At 51.9% G+C, this 25,012-nt stretch overlaps 4 protein-coding genes across 6 annotated transcripts; all 4 read left to right on the forward strand.

Moving 5' to 3' along the window:
- The first annotated feature begins 151 nt into the window (after positions 1–151).
- On the forward strand, positions 152–9,313 carry SENP3 (SUMO specific peptidase 3). 2 transcript variants are annotated; one of them, XM_082860065.1, is made up of 11 exons: positions 152–351; positions 1,194–1,919; positions 4,147–4,386; positions 4,484–4,595; positions 4,967–5,114; positions 5,244–5,291; positions 5,705–5,782; positions 7,792–7,929; positions 8,116–8,199; positions 8,316–8,366; positions 8,819–9,313. In XM_082860065.1, exons 2-11 carry the CDS (start codon positions 1,205–1,207, stop codon positions 8,927–8,929), a joined length of 1,725 nt encoding a protein of 574 aa, XP_082716191.1. In that variant the 5' UTR covers positions 152–351; positions 1,194–1,204; the 3' UTR covers positions 8,930–9,313. The 2 variants fall into 2 exon arrangements, with proteins under 2 accessions (XP_082716191.1, XP_082716192.1); XM_082860066.1 differs by lacking the exon at positions 152–351 and having other exon boundaries at positions 1,087–1,919.
- Positions 9,314–10,230: 917 nt separating this feature from the next.
- Positions 10,231–16,492, forward strand: EIF4A1 (eukaryotic translation initiation factor 4A1). The gene is made up of 11 exons (XM_082859932.1): positions 10,231–10,277; positions 11,643–11,691; positions 12,135–12,267; positions 12,727–12,866; positions 13,853–14,021; positions 14,357–14,466; positions 14,824–14,967; positions 15,050–15,187; positions 15,311–15,400; positions 15,665–15,744; positions 15,863–16,492. Exons 1-11 carry the CDS (start codon positions 10,255–10,257, stop codon positions 16,005–16,007), a joined length of 1,221 nt encoding a protein of 406 aa, XP_082716058.1. The 5' UTR covers positions 10,231–10,254; the 3' UTR covers positions 16,008–16,492.
- Positions 16,493–17,540: 1,048 nt separating this feature from the next.
- On the forward strand, positions 17,541–19,811 carry CD68 (CD68 molecule). The gene is made up of 6 exons (XM_082861569.1): positions 17,541–17,668; positions 17,751–18,211; positions 18,395–18,514; positions 18,648–18,720; positions 18,837–19,007; positions 19,320–19,811. The coding sequence occupies exons 1-6, from the start codon at positions 17,620–17,622 to the stop codon at positions 19,451–19,453; spliced, it is 1,008 nt and encodes a 335-aa protein (XP_082717695.1). The 5' UTR covers positions 17,541–17,619; the 3' UTR covers positions 19,454–19,811.
- Positions 19,812–21,492: 1,681 nt separating this feature from the next.
- On the forward strand, positions 21,493–24,968 carry MPDU1 (mannose-P-dolichol utilization defect 1). Of its 2 annotated transcripts, XM_082860137.1 has the most exons (7): positions 21,496–21,658; positions 22,825–22,890; positions 23,079–23,211; positions 23,545–23,630; positions 23,745–23,863; positions 24,028–24,138; positions 24,278–24,968. In XM_082860137.1, the coding sequence occupies exons 1-7, from the start codon at positions 21,556–21,558 to the stop codon at positions 24,401–24,403; spliced, it is 744 nt and encodes a 247-aa protein (XP_082716263.1). In that variant the 5' UTR covers positions 21,496–21,555; the 3' UTR covers positions 24,404–24,968. The 2 variants fall into 2 exon arrangements, with proteins under 2 accessions (XP_082716264.1, XP_082716263.1); XM_082860138.1 differs by lacking the exon at positions 23,079–23,211 and having other exon boundaries at positions 21,493–21,658.
- Positions 24,969–25,012: the final 44 nt, after the last annotated feature.

Raw genomic sequence — 25,012 nt, forward strand, 5'->3', positions numbered from 1 at the left:
AGGCGGGACTAGGCGCGTGGTGGCCGCGGCGGCGCTGTTCGCCGGCTGTGACGTACTAATTGTGCGCCACCACCGCCGGTGGGCCTGGGGCTCGCGGGAGGGGAAGGAGGAGGAGGAGGAGGAGGGGGAGGTGGTGGAGGTGGAGGCTGAAGCAGAGCGAGAGGCGGCCGCGGCGGGGCGGCTCGGCGGGGCGGCGCGCGGCCCAGAAGCGTTGGAATCCTGAATTGAGACGGCTACGCCTGAAGACAGCAGGAGTGGCGGGGCAGCCGCCGTCGCCGGAGAGATGAGCCGGGAAGCCTGAGGCCGGAGACGCCCGCCCTCGGGCCTGTCCGCCCGGCTTCCCCGCTCCCGGTGAGGACGCCCCCTCCCCTCCCCCCAGCTCTGCCACGGCCTTTCCCATTCCTGGACCCCATTCCTACCTAACCGGGGCCCAGGAGGCCCTCGAAGGGGCTTTTTAAGGCCCTTGCGCGCCGAGCCGCCCGAACCCGTAGGATCCTACCGGTGCTGGGACGCATTCTGGTCCCCGGGACGGAGCAGGAGAGGGGGCTGGGCCAACCTAGCTCGGCTCAGTTCAGTCCCAGCGCGCCTTGATTCGGCTGCCTAAGCGCCGCTTCGGTTCTGTTTCAGTTTCCTCTAAAATCATTCCCTTTCCATTAGATTTTACCACCTGAACCATGGACCTGGTATGGTTCCTTCCTGAGACTACCTGAGCATGCCCACACACCCCACTCATTCCACGGTGATGGAGACCTCTCTTCCCACTCTAGATCACGGTTTTCCTGCGGAAATTGTGTTCTCCTCAGGTGTCTCTGTACCATGTCAGGATTCCCGTACTGAGCCTTCTCCGTTATTAGGCTCTCAACTAGGACATTCCTGGTGGTACTAAAATAGAGAAGTGGAACCTGAAAATACTAGGTTTGATCTGGGGATCTGAGAAATAAGAGCCTCGAGGCCTGCCGCTTAGCCATTCTTCCTTGCCTCTATCTGGGCAGGAGAGAGATGATGGCACAGACTCTGAAGGGCACCTTGTGGACCATATTAACTAGGAAGATACGAAGTTAGGAGTTTTGAAGTTTTTTTCTCTTTTCCTTAGTTTATTTGCATTTGATTGCAGAAGAGGTGTGCTGAGGAAGAGAGGCAGAATCCGGGGTGTAGGATGTTTGGATTCTGACGCTCTAACCTTTGTTTTACAGGTTACTGGAAGATGAAAGAGACTATACAAGGGACCGGGTCTTGGGGGCCTGAGCCTCCTGGACCCGGCATAGCCCCAGCTTATTCAAGTCCCAGGCGGGAGCGTCTTCGTTGGCCCCCACCCCCCAAACCCCGACTCAAATCAGGTGGAGGGTTTGGGCCAGATCCTGGGTCAGGGACCACAGTGCCAACCAGACGCCTTCCTGTCCCTCGGCCCTCTTTTGATGCCTCAGCTAGTGAAGAAGAGGAAGAAGAAGAGGACGACGAGGATGAAGATGAGGAAGAGGAAGTGGCAGCTTGGAGGCTGCCCCCCAGATGGGGTCAGCTGGGAGCCTCCCAGCGGCCTCGCCCTCCCCGCCCTGCTCATCGGAAAACGTGTTCACAGCGCCGTCGCAGAGCTATGAGAGCCTTCCGGATGCTGCTCTACTCAAAAAGCACCTCGCTGACATTCCACTGGAAGCTTTGGGGGCGCCACCGGGGCCGGCGGCGGAGCCTTGCACACCCCAAGAACCATCTTTCACCCCAGGAAGGGGGTGTGACACCACAGGTGCCATCCCCCTGCTGTCGTTTTGACTCCCCCCGGGGACCACCTCCCCCCCGGCTGGGTCTGCTAGGTGCTCTCATGGCTGAGGATGGGGTGAGAGGGTCTCCACCAGTGCCCTCTGGGCCCCCCATGGAGGAAGATGGATTAAGGTGGACTCCAAAGTCTCCTCTGGATCCTGACTCGGGTAAGGTGGGAATGGGGCAGAGGAGGGCATGGGGAGAGCTAAGATCCTGGGAGACCAGGAGCCTCTTGCTGTGGTGAGAACTGCGGTCTAAGGAAAGTAGGAGGGCAGAGAGAGGGAGGGTCCAGAACAGCAGTGAAATGTCTTCAGCCCCGTTTTGAGCAGGAACTAAGTCTGGGAAGAGAGTCAAGGCCGGGATACAGGATCCATAGTAGGTGTCCTGTGCATAGATGAGAAAGGGAGTCGTGGTTTAGTGAAGTCAGTCATGTCTACTTGAAGTCCCACTTCATGTGGCCTCTCAGGATAAGTGCCCCTGCGTGTACATTTCTAGAGAGTGCCGTTCTTATAGTGGTGGGATGGGATCTCTGAGTAGTGGAGTACATCACCTGGACAGTTGTGTGTGACATTCTCACTCAGAGTATTTCTCTTTCGGAGAACCCCACTAAACAACTTCAGGCTTTCTTTTTATTTATTTATTTATCTATTTTTTTAAAATGTTTGTTTATTTATTTTGGTTGTGCCGGGTCTGAGTTGCAGCAGGCTTTCTATTTCTTTATTAATTATTTGAGTATTTATCGAGCCTTTGTTGTATGCCAGGTACTATGCTAGGTGCTAAGCATATAGTGGTGAGAAATATTTCTGAAATTTACATCTCTCTGAATTCCTAGTGTTTCTTGCTTTCCTCCTGTTTATGAGTACAGGCATACCTCATTTTATTGCGCTTCGCTTTATTGCAATGCAAAGACATTGCATTTTTACAAATTGAAGGTTTGCGGCAACATCGAATAGAGCAAGTTTGTCAGCGCCATTTTTCCAACAGTATTTGCTCAATTCATGCTTGTATCACGTTTTGATAATTCTCGCAATATTTCAAAGCCTCCACCCATGAAAAGATTACAACTCACTGAAGGCTCAGATGATAATTAGTATTTTTTAGCAGTGTTTTTTTTTAATATTTTTATTTTATTGGCATATAATTGATTTACAATGTTGTATTAGTTTCAGGGGTACAGCAAAGTGATTCAGTTATACATATACATATATTCATTCTTTTTTTAGATTCTTTTCTCATATAGGTTATCCCAGAATATTGAGTAGAGTTCCCTGTGCTGTATAGTATATCCATGTTGGTTGTCTATATTATGTATAATAGTGTGTGTATGTTCATCCCAAGCTCCTGATTTATCCCTCCCCCCACACCGTTTCCCCTTTGGTAACCATAAAGTTTGTTTTTGATATCTGTAAGTCTGTTTCTGTTTTGTAAGTAAGTTCATTTTATCTTTTTTTTAAATTAGTTTCCACATATGAGTGATATCGATACTTGTCTTTCTCTGTCTGACCTACTTTACTTCGTATGATAATCTTTAGGTCCATCCATGTTGCTGCAAATGGCATTATTTCATTCTTTTTTAAGGCTGAGTAATATTCCATTGTGTATATATACCACATTTTCTTTACCCATTCCTCTGTTGATGGACGTTTAGGTCGCTTCCATGTCTTGGCTATTGTAAATAGTGCTGCCAGGAACATTGGGGTGCATGTATCTTTTTGGATTATGGTTTTCTCTGGTTATATGCCCAGGTGTGGGATTGCTGGGTCATATGGTAGTTCTGTTTTTAGTTAAGGAACCTCCATACTGTTCTTCATAGTGGTTGTACCAATTTACATTCCCACCAGCAGTGTGGGAGGGTTCCCTTTTCTCCATCTCCAGCATTTATTGTTTGTAGACTTTTTGATGGTGGACATTCTGACTGGTGTGAGGTGATACCTCATTGTCGTTTTGATTTTCATTTCTCTGATAGTGATGTTGAGCATCTTTTCATGTGTAACAAAGTATTTTTAAATTAAGGTATGTACTTTTTTTTTTTAGACATAATGCTGTTGCACACTTAATAGATTATAGTAAGCATAAGTTTTACATGCACCGGGAAACCAAAAAGTTTGTGTGACTCGCTTTATTACATTATTCGCTTTATTGTAGTGGTCTGGAAGTGAATCCGCAATATCTCTGAGGTATGCCTGTAGTAACTTTTCCTCTCTGTCTTTTATAACTTCTTGGACATAATTATCTCGTGCTTTAGGGTTTTCATCCTTTAGAGTTTCTATTGGTAGATTTTGTTCCAATTCATCCTTTTTGTGGTCTTATAATTTGTGTGCATCATTTAATCTTCCCATTGGCCTTTGATCTGAGCCAGTTTCTTGCCTCCATTCTGTTTCCCCTGCCCTGCAGGCCTCCTCTCTTGTACTCTGCCCAACGGCTTTGGGGGACCACCTGGGCCAGAAGGGGAGCGAAGTCTGGCACCCCCTGATGCCAGCATCCTCATCAGCAATGTGTGCAGCATCGGGGACCATGTGGCCCAGGAGCTTTTTCAGGGCTCAGATTTGGGCACTGCAGAAGAGGCTGAGCGGCCTGGGGAGAAAGCTGGCCAGCACAGCCCCCTGCGGGAGGAGCATGTCACCTGTGTGCAGAGTAAGGAACCCTAGAGGATCTAGTCTCTTTCCCACAGCTGACTCCTAGATCAGAGTGTGGAGGCCTTACCTCACTCCTCTCTCCCTCCTCCACTCAGGCATCTTGGATGAATTCCTTCAAACTTATGGCAGCCTCATCCCCCTCAGCACTGATGAGGTAGTAGAGAAACTGGAGGACATTTTCCAGCAGGAGTTCTCTACACCTTCCAGGTGAGGCATGACAGAGATGCTCTTTGGAAGAGGGCTGGGACCGGGGAGATGGGGTGAGAAAGCTGCTGCCTTTTCGGGGAGGAGGAGGGAGCTAGAACTGAGGGGAGGAATCTGCAGGCAAGGTGCCAAGCCCCTGTGAGCCAACCGGGAGGGGCTTTACGTGGGACCTTGAAATACCACGTGTACCTAAGTATTCATGTGCCTCTCACTGGGGAGTAAGCCTTTAGCAAGTCCTCAAAAGGACCCATGACTGAAAAAAAGAAAAAAAAAAAAAAAGGTTAGTTTTAGATTCTTATTCTAGGCAGTAGAAGGTACTTCTGTGTGCCCTAGCCCCCTCGTCTCTTGTGTGACTCCACCCTTGGCCTACCCAGGAAGGGCCTGGTGCTGCAGCTGATCCAGTCATACCAGCGGATGCCAGGCAATGCCATGGTGAGGGGCTTCCGAGTTGCCTATAAGCGGCATGTGCTGACCATGGACGACCTGGGGACCTTATATGGACAGAACTGGCTCAATGACCAGGTAAGGAGGCGTGCAAAAACAGGCCCAAGAGGGGATTCAGGGAGCAGGGTGTCTGGGGCCCTCTGCATGGGGGAGCCCTGTACCCATGCCACACCCTCCATGGCAAGTGGCCTCCCATCTTCTCCCCAGGTGATGAACATGTATGGAGACCTCGTCATGGACACGGTCCCTGAAAAGGTAGGCCTAACCAGATATTTCAGTCCCTGGAAGAACTCCCGCAGTTTTAAGCAGCTTTTTCAGTCCCTTTCATCTCTTCCATTTTACATAAAGAGGGTCTTTCTCTCTGGGGAGAGGCAGTAGAAGGTAATTTGTTCAATTCAAATCTGTAATCTTGGTCCTGAACTTAACAATTTTAGTCCTTTCCTCCAGTCTGTAGTGTTTTTCCCCTATGGCTAACCCCACAGATTGGGGTGGGAAGCTATAAGATGAGGTTAAAAATAGTTTGTTTTTACCCTTGGTGAGTTGGACTAGAGTTTGTTGAAACCAGTCCTCAGAGCCATAATGAAATGGAGTGGGCTGGGGAGAGGACACTTAGCAGGAGGGCCTGAGGTCTTTTAATTCCATCCAGTTCTTTTGTATCATTGGCACAGGTGCATTTCTTCAACAGTTTCTTCTATGATAAACTCCGTACCAAGGGTTATGATGGGGTGAAAAGGTGGACCAAAAACGTGAGTTATGAATTCTCACATCTACTTGTGTAACACCTTGCCTCTAAAGAAGAGTTCTGTTTCCTGTGAGCCCTTTCCTCAATCCTGTTCATTCAAACTTTCAAGTATTTATTAAATGTCTTCTGTGTGCCAGGTGCTGTTCTGGGCACTAAGGATACAGTATTAAATAAAGAAAACTTCTTGCCTTTATGGGGTGAGAGTAAATATGCAAGTTAAATTTCAGCTAGTGATAAGTGCTGTGAGCAAATTAAAACAGTAATGTGGTAACATGGGGGTGGGTACTTTAGATTGGGTGGTCTGGGAAGGCCTCTGTTAGCTGAGACTTGAATGACAAGGAGCTAACCCTGTGCAGATCTGGGGCAAGGGTGTTCTAAGCAAAGGGGCCAGCAAGTACATGGGACACAAAGTGAGAAAACGTTTGAGGGTCAGAGGGCCTGTGTGGTTGGAGCAGAGTGAGCAAAGGGAAAACGATAGAAAATTTGGTCAGAGAGTAGATAACGTGAGGCATGGAGGGTAGATTTTTTTTTTTTAAATAAATAAATTTATTTATTTTGGGCTGCGTTGGGTCTTTGTTGCTGTGCACGGGCTTTCTCTAGTTGTGGCGAGTGGGGGCTGCTCTTCATTGCAGTGCGCGGGCTTCTCATTGCAGTGGCTTCTCTTGTTGCAGAGCACGGGCTCTAGGTGCGCGGGCTTCAGTAGTTGTGGCGCACAGGCTTAGTTGCTCCGCGGCATGTGGGATCTTCCTGGACCAGGGATCAAACCCGCGTTTCCTGCATTGGCAGGTGGATTCTTAACCACTGCGCCACCAGGGAAGTCCCGAAGTGAGGGTAGATCTTAATCTTTGTGTTCTGAGAAACCATTGAAGAGTTTTAAGCAGGGTAGGAAGTGCCTCATGTTTTAAACTCCTGTTTCAATGATAGATTGAAAGAGGCAAGAGTGGAAGCAGGCAGGCTAAATGGAGTAGCCGAGAAGTCCAGATGAGAAACTTGGACCAGAGTGGTAAAGGTAGAAATAGAAGTAGTTTTATCTAGGATAAATTTTGCCAGTAGAACCAATAGGACTTTCTGATGGATTGGACATGAGAAATGAATAAAAGATAAGATTCAAGGGATGATGCTTAGGTTTTTGGCCTAAGTTCCTGGGTAAAATAATGAAGGGGAAGGGGAGCCAACTTGGCGGTGGGGGGGGAGTTCTTTTCCCCTGTCCAGTTAGTTTACCTGCCCTCTGATTCAAAGGCCAGGAAATAGCTATAGTGAGTTAGGGCCGTTGACTCCAGCATTTCTTAATTCCTGTCTCCAGGTTCAAGAGCTTACACCCGCAGGGACCTGGCAGGCCTTCTTCTGGTAGAGGCAGGGTGACATGCAGTGGAAAGAACTTGGCTTTCTATATATGCCGGTGTTTAAATCCCACCTCTGCCATTTCTTACTTTTGTGACCTTGAGCAAGTGACTTTACTTTTCCAAGCCACAGTTTCCTGATGCGAACTTTCTCAGAGGATTGTTGTGAGTGTTAACTGATTGAGCATCTATTAGGTGCCATGCGTTGTTCTTAGTGTATCATGGATATTAATTAATCTGTATAACAAACAGGTGAGGGTAGGTACTGTTATTTTCACCCTCTTACAGAAAAGGGAACTGAGGTACAGAGAGTTATTAAGTAGCTTGCCTGTGGTCATACGCTAGTAAATGGAAGAGCTGGGTTTGAACCCTGAGAGTCTGGCTCCAGGATCCTGAGCCTGGGTTCTTAGCTACTAAGCACTTGTGCCTTTAATGTGTGTGAAGTACCTGGCCCTGTCCTGGGCTCTGTTTGTTGTGCGCCACCTCCTCCGTCCTGCCTTCCTCCTTAAGCCCAAGATTCCAGACATCCAGATGCTGAGCCTTGCCTCGCAGTCTAGGGGCTGGGTATTGAGTTCTCCCACTTGGCTCCTTGCCTGCTTCTCCTTTAGAACCCTCCTGGCAATAGGCAGGATTCCTGTGCTGTCTTTCCTGACCTCCAGCACTGCTTCCTTAGGTGGACATCTTCAATAAAGAGCTACTGCTAATCCCCATCCACCTGGAGGTGCATTGGTCCCTCATCTCTGTTGACGTGAGGCGGCGCACCATCACCTATTTTGATTCGCAGCGCACCCTGAACCGCCGCTGCCCTAAGGTTTGAGAGGGAACGGGAAAGATGGGCAGAATGTGGGGAGGAGATCCAGTGGCAAGGCATTTCAGGCAGAAGGGTGGGTTTGGAGGCTCTGAGGAGCAACCTGGGCTTGCTGCCTGTTACCACCACAACTTGGGTTCAGTTGGGAAATGTAGGGGCATCACTTCCTCCTTTTCTCCATCTACATAGCATATTGCCAAGTATCTACAGGCAGAGGCAGTGAAGAAAGACCGGCTGGATTTCCACCAGGGCTGGAAAGGTTACTTCAAGATGGTCAGTTTCTAGAGGAGGGTTATGGGGGCGGTTTTGGGGGCATGGTAGGAGGCAGAAGTTGAAGCCATACGTGTAGGGTCTCCTCTAGAAGGGCTTACCTTCTTTTTATTCTCTAGAATGTGGCCAGGCAGAATAATGACAGTGACTGCGGTGCCTTTGTGTTGCAGGTAAGCAGATACCAGTTGGGTTAAAGAGTTGGGAGGGAGGCGGGAAGCTGTCTCTCATTTGGCTCACAGCCACTTAGGGAGCGGGAGTAAGCTTCTGTGTTAGAATGCAGAAACCCTGATTTCATTGTCCTCTCTTGGTTTCGCCATACCGCATTGGGACTGGGTGTGTGGTCCTTGGTCTCTGGGCCTGATATAGCTGCCTCCTGATCCCCTAACGCAAAGTATTTTCTCTGTTAACACTAGGTGTTTTATGTATCAAATAAGGAACACTGGCTTTAGAGTCAGACTTCTTTTGAGCCCCAGTCTATGGGACCTTGGCTTCCTTTGTGAAATGGGAATGTTCTCGGAAAGATCCAGTGAGATGTGTATCATACAAAATATGTAGCACAGGTCCTGATTTGGGGGGGGATGCTCAGTAGATGGTTCTCATGGCCTGCTTTGTTAACACCCAGTATTGCAAGCACCTGGCCCTGTCTCAGCCATTCAGCTTCACTCAGCAGGACATGCCCAAACTTCGTCGGCAGATCTACAAGGAGCTGTGTCACTGCAAACTCACTGTGTGAGCCTCGTATTCCAGGCCTCAAGCCCATTCATTAATGGGCAGGGGGACATGGGAGACCCTTCCTTCCCAAGAAACTCCAGTTCCCTTTGTCTCTAGCCTCTTCCCACCCAATTCCCTTTGGATTTTCATATTTAAATGTTTTAATTGATTTCTGTATTTTTTTTTGAGAGAATATTTGTTGATTTCTGATGTTCAGGGGTTGGCCATGGAAAATCCCCTTTTTCCTTCTGTCTACAGGGGAGTATGGCCTTGTGGCCTGGGTGGGGCAGTCATCTCCCTTCCATGTGCAGGGCTGGGGGGCAGCAAATCTGTGCTGGGGTGGTGGGCGGGCAATGGGATTACTGCCTGCCAGATCGTCAAACTTTTTTTTATATATATATATATATAAATACCATGGTCCTTCTCTGGTCAATAAAGGATCCTTTGGAGATACATAGTGGTGGTCTTCCTTAAGGGGCCTCAAACTAGTGGATATGCTCTCCGGCTTTCCTCCAGTCAATGCTGTTAGCTACCCTTTCATGGGTCTTGAGACTTCCCCGGGGGGCCAGCTTTCCATCCCTGGCTCAGACAGTGCCAAGACCATGTCTTCAACCAAAAGAATCCCCCAGCAGGGGGAGCCAGGGCTGGAAGGAGGGAGAGTAGGTAAGCCTCAAAAATACGGGAGCTTGAGAGGTGCTGAAGTTGGGAAAACAGCATACTTAAGGGAGCCTACCAAGATTCATGACAGCAACCCCAAATGCTCTTAAGCCCGTTACGTCAGTTCCTTCATCCTTTCTCCCTCCAGCCCGGGGGTATGGTGGCCCTTGATTCCATTATCCCTGTACATTCGGAGTTGGTGTCCGATTTATCTTTGCTGCAGGAGAGAACAAAATTAAATGTGGGTCCAGTGGAGACCTGGAGCAGAGGTAGAAGGAAGTGCTGGTCCCGGGAGCCCGGAAGTCCCTGGAGGCTGAAACCTCGCCCCCTTGCGTGATAGGGTCTGCTAGGCCACATGACCAGGGCACTCTCGCCTCCGCACGTGTAGGGGTGCAGGGCACCAAGATGGCTGCCAGGCCTCGAGGCCTGAGTCCTGTATGTCACTTCCGTACCGGCAAGAAAGGCGGGCCCTTTAGCCAATGAGGCCGCGGGGCGGGCCTTCACCTTGATAGGCACTCAAGCTATCCAATGGTGGCTGCGTGCCAGAGCGCCGACGAATGAACGTCACGCCGGGTTGCTGAGCGGCGGCAGGCGGAGCCGAGGAGACCAAGCCAATGTGATGGCTGGGGCGGGGTTGGGCTCCCTATAAGTTGTCGATAGGCGGGCACTCCGCCCTAGTTTCTAAGGATCATGTCTGCGAGTCAGGATTCCCGGTAAGAAAGACATTTGCAAGAGATTGTGGCTACTTACCCTGCTGTCCCTTCCGAGGACCCCGCCGGGGGAAGCTGCGGTCCACCGCCCTAGGCCCCCCCAGGGTTGCGGGGCGAGCAAGCCGGGAGCACCCGTGGGGGGGGCGGTGAGGGGCGGGTCCACGGCCGACGTTGCCGCCAGGGCCTAGGTAGAGGCCGAGGACGGCCCAGGTTTCGGGGCTCAGCGCGCGAGGTGCGCTACGAGGGCTCGACCGACGAGGTGCGCGAAGCCCCGGCGTTGAGTCGGGCGGCGAGGTGGCAACCTGGCGTGGAAAAGAGAGGTAGAGGCGATCGTGCGTGGCCCGGAGCCGCCGGCCCGGTTGCCTCACTGCCGGAGGGCTCGCGCGATCGGGATTCTGGAGGATTCTGACGGTACCACTCGCCGAAGGCGGGGGTGCCTGCGTTCTCAAATCCAGTCGCTGAGTCGCGTGGAGCTGTGGGTCGGGGGAGAAGAAGCCGGCCGTTCTGTGTGCTGGTTTTCTTGACGGCCAGGACCGACCCTAACCCCGAGGAGCGGCCGCGTGAGGCACCAGGAGCCCACCCGGCGCCGGGCGGGCGGGTCCATTTTGCCGCACAAGCCGGGCAATTGGCAAACTGCGGATGGTCAGGTCCACTTTCCTTCGGGGGTGAGCGGCCTGAGGTATGGGAGGGCGACGCCATTTCGCGACGGGGCGGGCGGGATGTGGTTTGTTCCGGGGTGGGGGGGGACGCCGCCGAGTGGTCGAGGGAGCAAGCACATGGCGTCCCGAGGTGTTCCCCTCCCCCAGTCCGTTTCGCTTCTAAGTGTTGTGCAATCTCCCCCTTTGCTAGCTCGGCTGGGGCTCATTGTGCGCGAGGCCGCCACCGCCCGCGGCCTCCCACATCCGGGCACTGCGAGGGGGGGAGATGGGCTCGAGGGAGTGGGGGAGGGCGCGGGCTGCATGACGTGGGGGGAAGGGGATGTCCTACCCTGGCATCTGGGGAGGAGAGGGCGGGACTTCCGGCGGGCAGGGGCCACGGTGGGAGGTGCACGCGTTTGGGCTTGGAGCGTCAGGCTCAGGACACGTGGGCCCGGAGGCAGGCACCACCTCCGCGCCCCTTAAGCGCAGATTGGTTCCTTCCAGCCTCTGGGTCTTCTAGGAAGGTTACTCTATCATGTCGGGGTCGGCTTGACTTGAGCCGCTCCCGATATGGGGCCTGACTCAGTTGTAAAATAACTATTATGTTTTTTGGGGAACACGTGGGGCTTGGACTAGGGAGTGAAGGCTGATGGCATCATGCAAAGTTGGTTTGCTGCTAGGAAGAGGGTGGTTGTCAGGATTTCTACATACTGTATTTTTAAACCGACAGATCTAGAGACAATGGCCCCGATGGGATGGAACCCGAAGGCGTCATCGAGGTGAGGTTGGACCCCTCCCACCATTATCCTTTAACTCTGGCAAAAGCAGTGCCACTAGCATTGTTCTTTGGCTTTTGAAGTGGTGGTTTAGTGAATACACCAGTGATTGAAACCCAGGATTCAGCTGTACTACGTAACATAAAACTCCCAGGTAGTTAGACACAACACTTAACTCCCTTGCAGAAATTTGTTTAAAGTTTTTAAAGTGTGTTTAAAACAGGTCACTCAGATTCTATTCTCCTTTCTACAACATCTAGGTTCACTGTTTACAAGTGGGCTGGCCCCTTAGGGGGGTTTCCCAGGTCATGTAGAACTATCAACCATCTGGCTTCCATGGGGAGAAGAGAGGTTGTGGGCTCTGAAGCTGGTGCAGGCACCAGGTCCTGTTTACTCCAATGTAAGAGCACAGCCCTATTTCTCCTACTTGAATTTGTTTTCTACAGAGTAACTGGAATGAGATTGTTGACAGCTTTGATGACATGAACCTTTCGGAGTCACTCCTCCGTGGCATCTACGCCTATGGTTTTGAGAAGCCCTCTGCCATCCAGCAGCGAGCCATTCTTCCTTGTATCAAGGGTAAGACCCTTCTGCCCCAGAACAAGTTCTGGACTGTCCCTGGCCTGGGTAGAGTGGCGCCTGGTTGGTGGTGCGTGTCTTATATCAGCCAGGGACAAAGTAACTCCTTGTTTATCCCAGCTTGGCTTTTGGTTTGTGCCCATGTCTGGTTCATGCCCTGGAAACATGGATTGCTGGTTTAATTTCAACAAGGTAGTGTTTTAGCCAGATCATGCTGGCTTTTTACAGCTGTATTTCTAGCCCAATTTTGTGCAGTACTAAATGGCTGAAACCTGGCCTGATTGTCCAGATCTGTTCTTGTTTGGATACTGTGTTGTCATGTAGAGTCTGAAGCACTTATTGCTGGGCACATATCTCTATTGGTTGCTTACTGATCTCATTCAGCAGGGCTGTTGAATGTCTCACGAGTCTAAAGAATGCTTTCTACCATATAAAATTTCTCTCCTAATTTGTGTTTAGGTTATGATGTGATCGCTCAAGCCCAATCTGGGACTGGGAAAACGGCCACTTTTGCCATATCAATTTTGCAGCAGATTGAATTGGATCTAAAGGCCACCCAGGCCTTGGTCCTGGCACCCACTAGAGAGTTGGCTCAGCAGGTGAGTTTACCTTTCTTCCCCTGAAGGACTTATTTAGTAAGTGGTTAACATAAACCAGAAATCAGAAGTTGTGCTCCAACTCCTACCACTTTTGGAAGAACTGAAGTATGGGGAAAAGAGATGTTATAAAGTCAGTTGATGACTTTTATGTTTCAAGACTTAGTAGGTTAGTTGTAAGCTTTTTCCTCACCAAACACTGTAAGCATCCCTTACTCCACCCATTTCCTGAGTCAGACGGGGAAGGCTGCTGGGTGGAGCCTGGCTGGCTGGGCAAGTTTGGCTGTTCTATGAAGAAAACCCCCTGGCAATGGGCAAAGAGACACCTGATTGGTGGTGGTGCTCTTGAATCAGTCAGGGGCAAAGCAGATGTCTAGTCCTTTCTTCATCGTAGCTTGATGCCTGGGTTGGTGGCCAGAGCTGTTTCATGGCTGGGGCACATAAAATGTTGGGCTATTTCCTGGGTCTTGGAGGGGAAAAAAATCAGAAACACTTGTCTCATAAGTTGATTACTGAGTTTAGGGAATGCATTCTTACAGTGTCCTACGCAGGTATCATGGTCATTCTGTGCCTAACTTCTGAACAAAGGCAGTGTGAGCAAGAAGTTACAGTAGAGCTCCACTCGAGGGCCCTTAACGTTTAGAACATGCTTTAAGAGTGAACATGCCGGGCTTCCCTGGCGGCGCAGTGGTTGAGAGTCCGCCTGCCGATGCAGGGGACACGGGTTCGTGCCCCGGTCTGGGAAGATCCCACATGCCGCGGAGTGGCTGGGCCCCGTGAACCATGGCCGCTGAGGCTGTGCGTCCGGAGCCTGTGCTCCACGGCAGGAGAGGCCGCAACAGTGAGAGGCCCGTGTACCACAAAAAAAAAAAAAAGAAGTGAGCTTAATAGTGTTTGTCTCAGAGCTGGAAAGAATAAAATACGTAGCACTTAAAATGGTGCCTGGCAGTTGTAGCTAATATACAAGCACTTATGTTTTTCTGGTTCAGATACAGAAGGTAGTTATGGCCTTAGGAGATTACATGGGTGCCTCGTGCCATGCCTGCATTGGGGGTACCAATGTGCGTGCTGAGGTGCAGAAGCTGCAGATGGAAGCTCCCCATATCATCGTGGGTACCCCAGGTCGTGTGTTCGACATGCTTAACCGGAGATACTTGTGTGAGTGTACAATTTTCTAGCTCTCTGGGTCACTTCCTATCCATGCCTTTCCAGTTTCTTAACGTGGCCACAATTTGATTCCCAGTGATATCCTCTGAGAGTTGCTCTGTGATGAACCCCATGCGTGTCATCTGAGCCTGGCTTCCCTGTCATCTCAGCCCATGTAGTGTTCTACTTCCCAGGGCTATTGTCTGGCCTGGCAAGGGGGTCCCAGGCAGAGGATCAGTCTTTGTCTTCTGAGAGCAGACCGCCTGTCCCTGTTTTTTTTTATTGGGAAAGTTAGGGGTAGTTCACACTTCTCTAGTAACTACCTGTTGGTGTTTTTCTTTCTGCAGCTCCCAAATACATCAAGATGTTTGTACTGGATGAAGCTGATGAAATGTTAAGCCGTGGGTTCAAGGACCAGATCTATGACATATTCCAAAAGCTCAATAGCAACACCCAGGTGAGGAGGACATTGGAGTCTTGCTCGCATGGCTGACAGTTGCTTTGTGTAGGTTGTGGTGTGTTGCTTTGTGTAGGTTGTGGTGTGCTTGGGGTGATGATGGAGCATTATCAAGTGCCAAAGGAGGGACTTCCCTGGCAGTCCAGGGGTTAAGACCTGGCACTTCCAATGCAAGGGGTATGGATTCGATCCCTGCTCAGGGAACTAAGATCCTACATGCCACGTGTTGTGGCCAAAAAGTTAAAAAAAAAAAAAAATTTGGATGATATCCAGACATGTAAAAAACCCAAAAGTGCCAGGGGAACCATGGAGTTCTGGAGTATCCCCTACCCTGAGACTGCTCTGTTTTTCCATTAGGTGGTTTTGCTGTCAGCTACAATGCCTTCCGATGTGCTTGAGGTGACCAAGAAGTTCATGAGGGACCCAATTAGGATTCTTGTCAAGAAAGAAGAGTTGACGCTGGAGGGTATCCGCCAATTCTACATCAATGTGGAACGAGAGGTGGGGCCCAGTGCAGGAGGCGGGCCTGGTGGTAAGTTGTTGGGTATAGCCCCTGACTGATCTCCTCCCCCCACCCCACCAGGAGTGGAAACTGGACACACTGTGTGACTTGTATGAAACCCTGACCATCACCCAGGCAGTCATCTTCATCAACACCCGAAGGAAGGTGGATTGGCTCACTGAGAAAATGCATGCCCGAGACTTCACCGTCTCTGCCATGGTGAGGTTTCTCCACCTTGTTTTACCAACAGAGTCACATATCAGGGTCCTACTCACAGGCAGTTCTCTCAGAACCAATGCACCTATTTGTAACACCGTTACACTGTTCTATTTCCTGTTCTAGCACGGAGATATGGACCAAAAAGAACGAGACGTTATCATGAGGGAGTTCCGCTCTGGCTCTAGCAGAGTATTGATTACCACTGACCTGCTGGTAAGTAGAAGGGCATTTGGACAAGAGGGGAGGGAAGATGGGAGAATCCAAGGTGATTCCCTCTTCCAAGGGGCCTGCTAGTGCCCCTCTTCAGGAAAGTAGCAACTTGGAATAAAATCTGGCACGCCTCTGGTTTCTGGGGAGAGGGGATGTTTGTTTCCTTGCCTTCCTTTGGCTGCCTACATGTATGCTTAAGTCTCTTTCTGGATAGACTTAGGGTGTCCTCTCATTCACACACTGAAGCTGCCTTTTTTCTGGACATAGGCCAGAGGCATCGATGTGCAGCAGGTTTCCTTAGTCATCAACTATGACCTCCCCACCAACAGGGAAAACTACATCCACAGGTAAATGCAGATCTGGACTGTTAACCAGCCCAGCCCCCTCCTGCCCAATCCTCCCTGCAGGGAAGCGTCTTATTTACTCTTCAATCCTCACTTATTCTAAGGTGTCCTTGTTTTCCAGAATCGGTCGAGGTGGCCGTTTTGGCCGTAAGGGTGTGGCTATTAACATGGTGACAGAAGAAGACAAGAGGACTCTTCGAGACATTGAGACCTTCTACAACACCTCCATTGAGGAGATGCCCCTCAATGTTGCTGACCTCATCTGAGATGGGCTGTTCTGCTACCTAGCCCCAGCCAGGGCTCAGTCCTTGGGGGGCACTGAGGAGCAGCAGGAGGGGGGAGGGAAGGGAGTCAAGGGATGGACATCTTGTCATTTTTTTCTTTTTTTTTTTTCTTTGAATAAATGTCACTTTTTGAGGCAAAAGAAGGAACCGTGAACATTTTAGACACCCTTTTCTTCGGGGTAGGCGCCGTCTCTTCTCCCAAAAACACTAATCCAGTTCCCTAACCTAGTCAACCTCCAAACCCCAGAGGCTCTCCCCACCCCACCTGAATTCCTCTGAAAATGATTCAGTCCACCTCATTTGCTGGACCAAATCTGGAGGGAGAACCCCCGAGTTAGGTGGCCCAGGGGGTTGTCCCCAGGTGGGGGGAGTAGGGGAGAGAAAATGGTAGCCATTTTTACATTGTTTTGTATAGTATTTATTGATTCAGGAAACAAAGACAAAATTCTGAATAAAATGACTTGGAAACTGCCTGCCTTGGCTTGTCATTTCTTACCTCCCCTTCCCTCCCATCTGCTACTGGGTACAGCTCTACTGCCTTCTGTTGAGCTTTTTTTGTTGTTGACTGGAAAATGGTCGTGTTAACTGGATAATATGACCTTTCTGGAAGGGGCTGGGCAAAGACCATCGTAAGTACCTCATGTGTCTCAGCAAAGAGGAAGCAACAGGACTTCCCTGGTGGCGCAGTGGTAGAGAATCTGCCTGCCAATGCAGGGGATACGGGTTCGAGCCCTGGTCTGGGAAGATCCCACATGCCGCGGAGCAACTAGGCCTGTGAGCCACAATTACTGAGCGTGCGCATCTGGAGCCCATGTTCCACAATGAGAGGCCCATGCACCTCAATGAAGAGTTGGCCCCCGCTTGCCACAACTAGAGAAAGCCCTCGCACAGAAACGAAGACCCAACACAGCAAAAATAAATTTTTAAAAAAAAAAAAAAAAGGGGGGCTTCCCTGGTGGCGCAGTGGTTGCCGATGCAGGGGACGCGGGTTCGTGCCCCGGTCCAGGAGGATCCCACGTGCCGCGGAGCGGCTGGGCCCGTGAGCCATGGCCGCTGAGCCTGCTGCGTCCAGAGCCTGTGCTCCGCAACGGGAGAGGCCACGGCAGTGAGAGGCCCACGTACCGCAAAAAAAAAAAAGAGGAAGCAACAGACGGAGAGGAAAGGGAGTAGAAATAAATGTTCAAGTTTTACATCCTATTGAACTCTGACAGGGAGGGGCTGCTGGCTCCATAATCACTTGTCACAACCACTAGGCATGTTTTGCTGAGGCAGACAAATGAATCCCCAAGGATCCACTTACCCAAAACTCCATCCCACCATCCACATGACACATGTTGCTGACGGCCCCTACTTCGGTGACACCAGGGCCAATCATCTAACTCAATGACAAAATTTTAATGACTAAGAGATTGGTGGCTGGGGCTGAGGTGTCTGAGTCAGGCTGGGGGTTGGGTTACCTCAGTTACAGGAAGTCAAAGATTGATTTCCTCTTTTTCCAAAAGAACGAAGGCAGAGGGTATAGGGTTGATTGAGCAGGCAGGCAGCTGGTACCGACACAGAACCAAGCTGGACTCGGGGTGGAGGCTGTTCTGTCATGAGGTTGGCTGTGCTCTTCTCTGGGGCCTTGCTGGGTCTACTAGCAGGTAGGGAGAAAGGGGACAAAGGGGAGGGGGCCCCTGGGAAGGAGCCTGCCCCTGGGTTGCTAACCAGTGTTTCCTCTGAAAGCCCAGGGGACAGGGAATGACTGTCCTCATAAAAAATCGGCCACTCTGCTGCCATCCTTCACGGTGACGCCTACAGCTACAGAAAGCACAACAAGCCCTGGAACAACCAGCCACAGAACGACCAAGAGCCACAGAACGACCACTTACACGGCTACCACCACTCATAAAACTACCACCACGGGCACCACCAGCCACGAGTCTTCAACAGCCACTCACCATCCTGCTACCACCACCAGTCACAGAAATGCCACAGTTCATCCAACGAGCAACAGCACTGCCACCAGCCCAGGACCCTCCACCAGATCCCCCCGCCCAGGACCACCTCCACCCTCTCCAAGTCCTAGCCCAGGCTCCAAGGAGGCGATAGGAGACTACATTTGGACTAACGGTTCCCAGCCCTGCGTCCGGCTCCAAGCCCAGATTCAGATTCGAGTTCTGTACCCAACCCAGGATGGAGGAGAGGTAAAGCTAAACAACAGTAGAGGACATAAGGGGAAGGGGATGAGGCCTTCTGCTACGGTTCAGAAGGGAAGGAGGAAGAGTAAAGAAGGAGACGAATACAGGGTGGAGACAAAGGGAACAGGGAACCTTGGACGGCACAGCTGTGTAGTCTCGTGACCCTCTCTCGTCTTTTAACTTCCGCAGGCCTGGGGAATCTCTGTTCTGAACCCCAACAAAACCAAGGCCCAAGGGGGCTGTGAGAGTAATCATCCCCACTTGCTCCTCTCATTCCCCTATGGACAGCTCAGCTTTGGATTCAAGCAGGTACTTAACCCTCATCCCTCACTCTCACCCTCCAAGTGCCCTACCCCTACCAACTTCTTGCCGCACTCCTTACTCTGTGTACCTGGATGCCACTCTCCCCTGCTGCCCTGAATCTTCCTGGTCACCTCCCCAGGAGCCACTGCAGAGCACCGTCTACCTGAACCATGTGACTGTGGAGTACAACGTGTCCTTCCCCCAGGCATCACGTGAGTAACCTTCCCTTTCTCATCACTTGCACTAGATGTCTGGGCTCCTGAAGGGACCTAGGCTTGGGGTATGGTGGGGATGTGGCTATGGAGCTGACCCTTCCTCATTCTTTCAGAGTGGATATTCTCTGTTCAGAATTCATCCCTTCGAGATCTCCAAACCCCTCTGGGCCAGAGCTTCAGTTGCAGAAACGCAAGCGTCATTCTTTCACCAGCTTTCCACCTGGACCTGCTCTCCCTGAAGCTACAAGCTGCTCAGCTGCCCCCCACAGGGGCCTTTGGACCAAGTAAGACCTATTCTTTCCCTCCCAGAATTTTCCCACTGCACTGAAAGCCCTCCCCCCCAGGCCTATAATCTCCCTTCCTGCACCCCCAAATTTCCTCCCCCTCTCAAGCTTGTCAGAGCTAGGGTAACTGTCCTCCCCTCCTCTATAAGACTCTACCCAGGCTCCCCTTTTCTTTTTTGCTCTGAGTCCTCTAGGTGAGCCAGCCCCTCACCAATCTCCTACTTCCCAACATCCCACATTCCCTCCTCCCTCCTTCCACCTTTATTCCAACCACCACCGTTGTGATGCCTACTTGCCCTATCTTTCCGCCAGGTTTCTCTTGCCCCAGTGACCGATCCATCTTGCTGCCTCTCATCATTGGCCTGATCTTACTCGGCCTCCTCACCCTGGTGCTTGTTACCTTCTGCATCGTCCGGAGACGCCCACCCACTTACCAGCCCCTCTGAGCATTTGTCCCAACAGCCAGGGCACCAGGAGGTGCCCTCATTTCTCACCACGCAACTGACTCAGAGACAAAGTTATCTTCCTTCCCTGTCTTGATGAACAAAAGTCGAGATAATGCAATCGGGAGGAATGAGGAGAGAGCTGTTTATTAAATATGACTGATTCCCCCTCCCCCATCTCCAGTGGGAGAATAATAAAACTTGATCAAGTCTTTATCCTTGGTTTTCCTTGTCCTTCCTGCCAGGATTAAAAGCCATGAGTTTCTTGTCACACACCTTTCTGTACCTTCCATGGTTGAGTCTTGGGGAGCCAGGAACAGCTGGTGAGGAGGGATGAAAATGTCACTGTGTGGCCCAATGCCCTCACGGGTTCATCCTGCGAAGCCTGACACAGCTGGTGTCGAATCGGCTTCACCTCCCTTCCTCCTCTTCTTCTGGGGCCCCTGGCTGCTCCAGTTCCCTCTCTCCTCCAATCCAGTGGAGCCACCCATCCCAGCAGCCTTCTTCCCAGCCTTCATATTACAGTTACAGGCAAAGTAGGCAGCAAGAGCAATGAGTGTGGATGGGAAGGTCACAGCCCTGCCCTGCTCTGTTTCAAATGCCCTGCCCTACCCAGTGTGCCCAGGCCTAGCGAACAGCCTGGATTAAACTCTCCCCGCACCTGGGATGCTCCTATCTCACCTGCAAAGGGTTTTCATCAACCACAGGAGCAATGCGTACTGTGAACTCCACATACGATCACCCTCTATGCTCCTGGGAACATCATGCCTCCAGCCTGGGCGACCCGCGGAGCCAACCCTTAAGTGCCTGGTGGTGGCGCACCTAGTGGTGGTGGATGGCACCCCCCAAGGCAGCCTGAATCCAGATTCTTCAAAGGACCTCCCCGACCAACAAGTGCCAGACCCTTTACAATCAGCTATGAGCATCCCCGGGTCCAGAATGGGACCCTTCCGGTTGTAGCAGCCGTGTACGGCTACAGAAAGCAGCCGCCAGGACCTGCAGGCCCAGCCCTCTGAGAGCAGCACGTGGCAGGGACCAAACAACCACACCACCGCCTCGCCGACACCCCGTTATGACCCTGCTGACTGTGGTGCGGGAGTCCCCAAAGGGTGTGGTAGTCCCCAAAGGGTGTGGTAGTCCCCAAAGGGTGTGGTAGTCCCAGCAGGCGCCCAGCCAACAGAGCTTGATGGCCAGGCCCATCTCCACCGAGATGGCCGAGAGCTGATGTCCCGGCACTGGGGGGCAGAGCGCATCGCTCCCGCCGCGTAATCCAAGATGCCCTTTCCCAAGGCTAGCTGCTAGGCCCCCTCCGCCTGGCCCAAGCCCTGGCTCAGCACGCGGTCACAGGAGGCCGAGGAGCGGGCCTTGGCCTAGAGGTGGCGCCCTCGGACCAGTGGGGTGAGAGGGAACCCCAGGGCCCTCGTTTCACAGGGGCGGCCAGGGCTGGGCCCGCACGGGGGTTAAGGGCGTTGCAGTCCCCCGAAACTGGGCTCACCATCCCCACCTCCCCCTCCTCTGCTTCACTGTCCCGGCCCAGCAGTTGCTGGCGCACCCATCTGCGAAGGCCTGGGCGAACCTGAGGAGGAAGAAGCATAGATTCGGCGCCTAAGGAGGGATGCCTGGCTCAGACTGTGCCCCCCCCCCCGTCGGTGCCGTGTCCTCTGGAGACGCCGAGAGCCCAGGAAAGAGAACGCTACAGAAACCCCCGCCCAACGCCATTTTGGAGACTCACGCTCCTTCTGTCTCAACCTCGTACAATGTAAAGTCAGCAGGAAGAAGACAAGATGGCGCCGAGCAGGAGGAGCGGAGAAAGGCTGGAGGATAAATCTTGTTGCCGAAGCGGAAGCGTAAACAAAGGCGCGAATGATGGAACTGCGCAGGCGTACAGATTTGGCACGCGTTAAAATTCGAGCAGCAGGGTGGGCGCGTCCAAAAACGTGCTCTCCGGGCGAGACCTATTTTACGCGAACGAAGGTGGGATGGAGTAAGGCAAGAGCAGCCGCCCTGTTTAATCGCGAGAAGACGGGAGGCGGAGTGCCCAGAGCGCGCATGCGCATCGTAAGTCAATGGCGGTTTGAGGGGTTGGCGGAAGCTAGCCTTTCAATATGGCGACCGAGGTAGACGGGCTGCTCAAACGGGTGCTGGTGCCGATTCTTTTACCTGAGAAATGCTACGACCAAATTTTCATCCAGTGGGACTTGCTTCACGGTGAGTTTTATTCGGCATCCGGTCAAAATTGTGCTTCAGAGCCCTCCGGCCGTAAATGGGGCGTGAATGCGGACTAAGTGACAGCAGTGACAGCTGCCACGGCGCGCGGGGCGGAAGTCGCTTCTGAGAGGGGCGGATATGTCTCGGGCTCCGTAGAGGGAGGACTCCATATTTGAGCGAGAGAGGGGAGTCGCCGGGTGGGAGTAGTTCTTTGGTTTAGCGACGGTGAAAGACGAAAAGACTCAAATTTTACAAAACAAAGTTTAAAATCTGATTAGATCGTTCCAACCTGTAATAGATCTCTATACCTTCAGGAGCAAGGTTACACCTGATTCAAAGCCTCTGATGAATCCAGGCCTTCTGCGGCTCCCCCAAGAATCCTGCCATCCCAGCGGCTTTCCTTCCAGCTTCCACGTTTGCTCATGGTCGAATTTTGGAATTAACTTGTCTGCCTTCCTCCTTCTATCTACGAGGCGACGCCAGAGCAAAACCTGCTTCTGACGTCAGACCTTTAGGGAAGCCTTCGCGGTCTGCCCGCGTCAGTTCTTGGTACCCCAGCTGTGCTCCCGGGACAATGTTTTAGCCGCGTTCAGGACCCACGAGACTCTGACTACTACTGGGCCAGGCACCTTGGGGATTGGGCTTCAAGGCTAGAGAAGATGTCGGTGGCTAGAGCATAAAAGCAAGCCCTGGAAGGGTCAAGTCCCTGAGTAGGGGCCAGAGACAGTGTTCAGGAGTGAGTGATACAGAGGAAACCTATCCTTGGAGAAAGAAGACATGTGAAGTGGATTGCCTAGTGGCTCAGAGGCGGGGAATAAAGCATCAGAGGACTCTTGGGCATTGCTCAGCTCTATACAGGGAAGCAAGGGAGAGGTTTGGAAGTCAGATCAAGGAGTTTAGATGTGATGGCAGGGAATGGAGGGTTGGGTCAGAAAAAAGGAATGGTAAAGGCGTTTTGGAAAGTCACCTTGTCTGAACGTGATATGATTTGGAGTAGGAAGAACTAGACCTTTTTCGCCTGCCTCCAGACCACCCAAGGCTTCCTTTGTGTGGGTATGTCAAGGTCTTAAGGAGCACTTCGAGCCTTTAGGCCTGAGCTGCCTCCTGGAACCCCTGGCTTGGGTTCCATAAGTGTCATCTCTGCTTACCTCTTTTTCTCTTCTTAGTTCCCTGCCTCAAGATTCTCCTCAGCAAAGGCCTGGGGCTGGGCATTGTGGCTGGCTCACTTCTGGGTATGTTTCTTATCATCTTCCCTTCCTGTTGTTGGGAGGTGGGTGGAGTGCTAAGATGCCATGAACTGGATGGGTCCCTTAACCAGAAGCGGGGCTAACATGCCTCCCAGTCTGCTCTGTAGCTGGCGTGCTGCGCTCCCAAGGGATGTCAGCTCCTCAGCCCTGCCCTTCTCATCCTCTTTCTCCAGTAAAACTACCCCAAGTGTTTAAAATCCTGGGAGCCAAGAGCGCGGAAGGGTTGAGTCTCCAGTCGGTAATGCTAGAGCTGATGGCGTTGACTGGGACCATGGTCTACAGCATCACCAACAACTTCCCCTTCAGGTGAGGGGCCCCGCCATTTATCTCCTAGGGTAAATGCTCACAACTCTAGTAAGGATTAGGGTGAGGGAGGTAAAAGGGCAGGAAAGCTTAAGCCTTTCTGGAACTCTAGCCATCATCTGTGGTGATGAGAGGAGGTGAGAATCCCAAGAATGCCCAGTTTCCTATCCTGGGTCAAGCGGGTGGGGGCTGCCGGGAGGCAGGAGGTAAGGAACCAGCAGGGCTGTGGAGGACAGGGAATAATCAGAATTGGGTCCCCAAGATGGATGGGCTATGGAGGCTTTCCCTGCCTCTTTCCAGGCCCACGTTTCTTCCCCCCAACTCTTGACTCTGCAGCTCTTGGGGTGAAGCTCTGTTCCTGATGCTCCAGACGGTCACCATCGCCTTCCTGGTCCTGCACTACAGAGGACAGACTGTGAAAGGTGCTGAGGATTGAGCCAGGAGCTGGTTGCCGCTGTTGGGAGCCTTGCTGGGAACGCAGGCCTGGGAAAGCCGAGAGACTCAGGTTGCTGACTCCTTATCTCCTTGTCTCCCAGGTGTTGCCTTCCTAGCGTGCTACGCCCTGGTCCTGCTGGTGCTGCTTTCACCACTGACGCCCCAGGCTGTAGTCACCCTGCTCCAGGCCTCCAACATGCCTGCTGTGGTGGTGGGAAGGGTGGGTGCTGGGAACAAGGGAGAGGATGTTGGGAAGGGGGACTGGGTGAGGAGCAGAGGGGAAACCCAAAGTTTGGGGGTGTTGGACTGAGGGGAATGCAGAAATGTCATGGGAACATTGGACAAATTCAGATGACAAAACGAAGGGTCTCAACTCCTCCCCAGCTGCTCCAGGCAGCCACCAACTACCGCAATGGGCACACGGGCCAGCTGTCAGCCATCACAGTCTTTCTGCTCTTTGGGGGCTCCCTGGCCCGAATCTTCACCTCCATTCAGGTGAGTGCACCTCCTCCCCTCTAGAGGGCACCATAACCTCACCTTACTTCTCTCTCTCCCCATGGACTTGAAGCTGCTCCCTCTCTGGAGCCCTTTTTGGCTATGCTGAAGAGTAACCCTAGCCATGTCTCTCACCCAGGAAACTGGAGACCCCCTCATGGCTGGAACCTTTGTAGTCTCTTCCCTCTGCAATGGCCTCATCGCTGCCCAGCTCCTCTTCTACTGGAATGCAAAGGCTCCCCACAAGAAGAAAAAGGAGCAGTAGTTGAGCTGGCTCCTGGAGCACATTCCATGTTTCTATTCATCCACCCAACCTTGGGATCCTTCCCATCTGAACCAGTCTGCTGGTGTGACTTTTAATCATTCCCTGTTCTTCTGCAATTGCAGCTTTAGTGGAAATGCTTGGTTGACCCAGATCCTTAGAAACGATAGGGGAAGAGATTTACGGGCTGACATTTAATCATTTAGCTGAGATTCTTTCTTTAGCAGAAGTTTCCAGCTACTTGCCTATTCTGGGCAAAACTCTTACCCTGTCCCCCCCATTTCCCCACTTCCCTTCTGACCCTAGAGGACAGAGGCTGGACAGTGGAAGGGAATAGGTGCTTGTGGATTCCTCCCTCCCGCACCCTGGCTCAGACTGTCTCCTGGACCCCAGTGCTTGGTGGGGGAAGGGGGAAGGGGGACAGAAGAATGACTGACTCAGGCAGGGCCCCAGGGTGGGGTGTGGAGGTTCCTGCTCTGGCAGGTCCAGGCGGAAGGGAGTGGAGACTGCTGGTTCCTGCTGCAGTAAAGGCGAACAGAGATGGTACAATAAAGACTCAGAGACGTGGTGTAATCGTACAAAACTGTGTTCAGCCTACAAAAAAAAAAAAAA

The sequence above is a fragment of the Leucopleurus acutus genome (assembly GCF_964270905.1).
Source record: "Leucopleurus acutus genome assembly, chromosome: 19".
Lineage (NCBI taxonomy): Eukaryota > Metazoa > Chordata > Mammalia > Artiodactyla > Delphinidae > Leucopleurus > Leucopleurus acutus.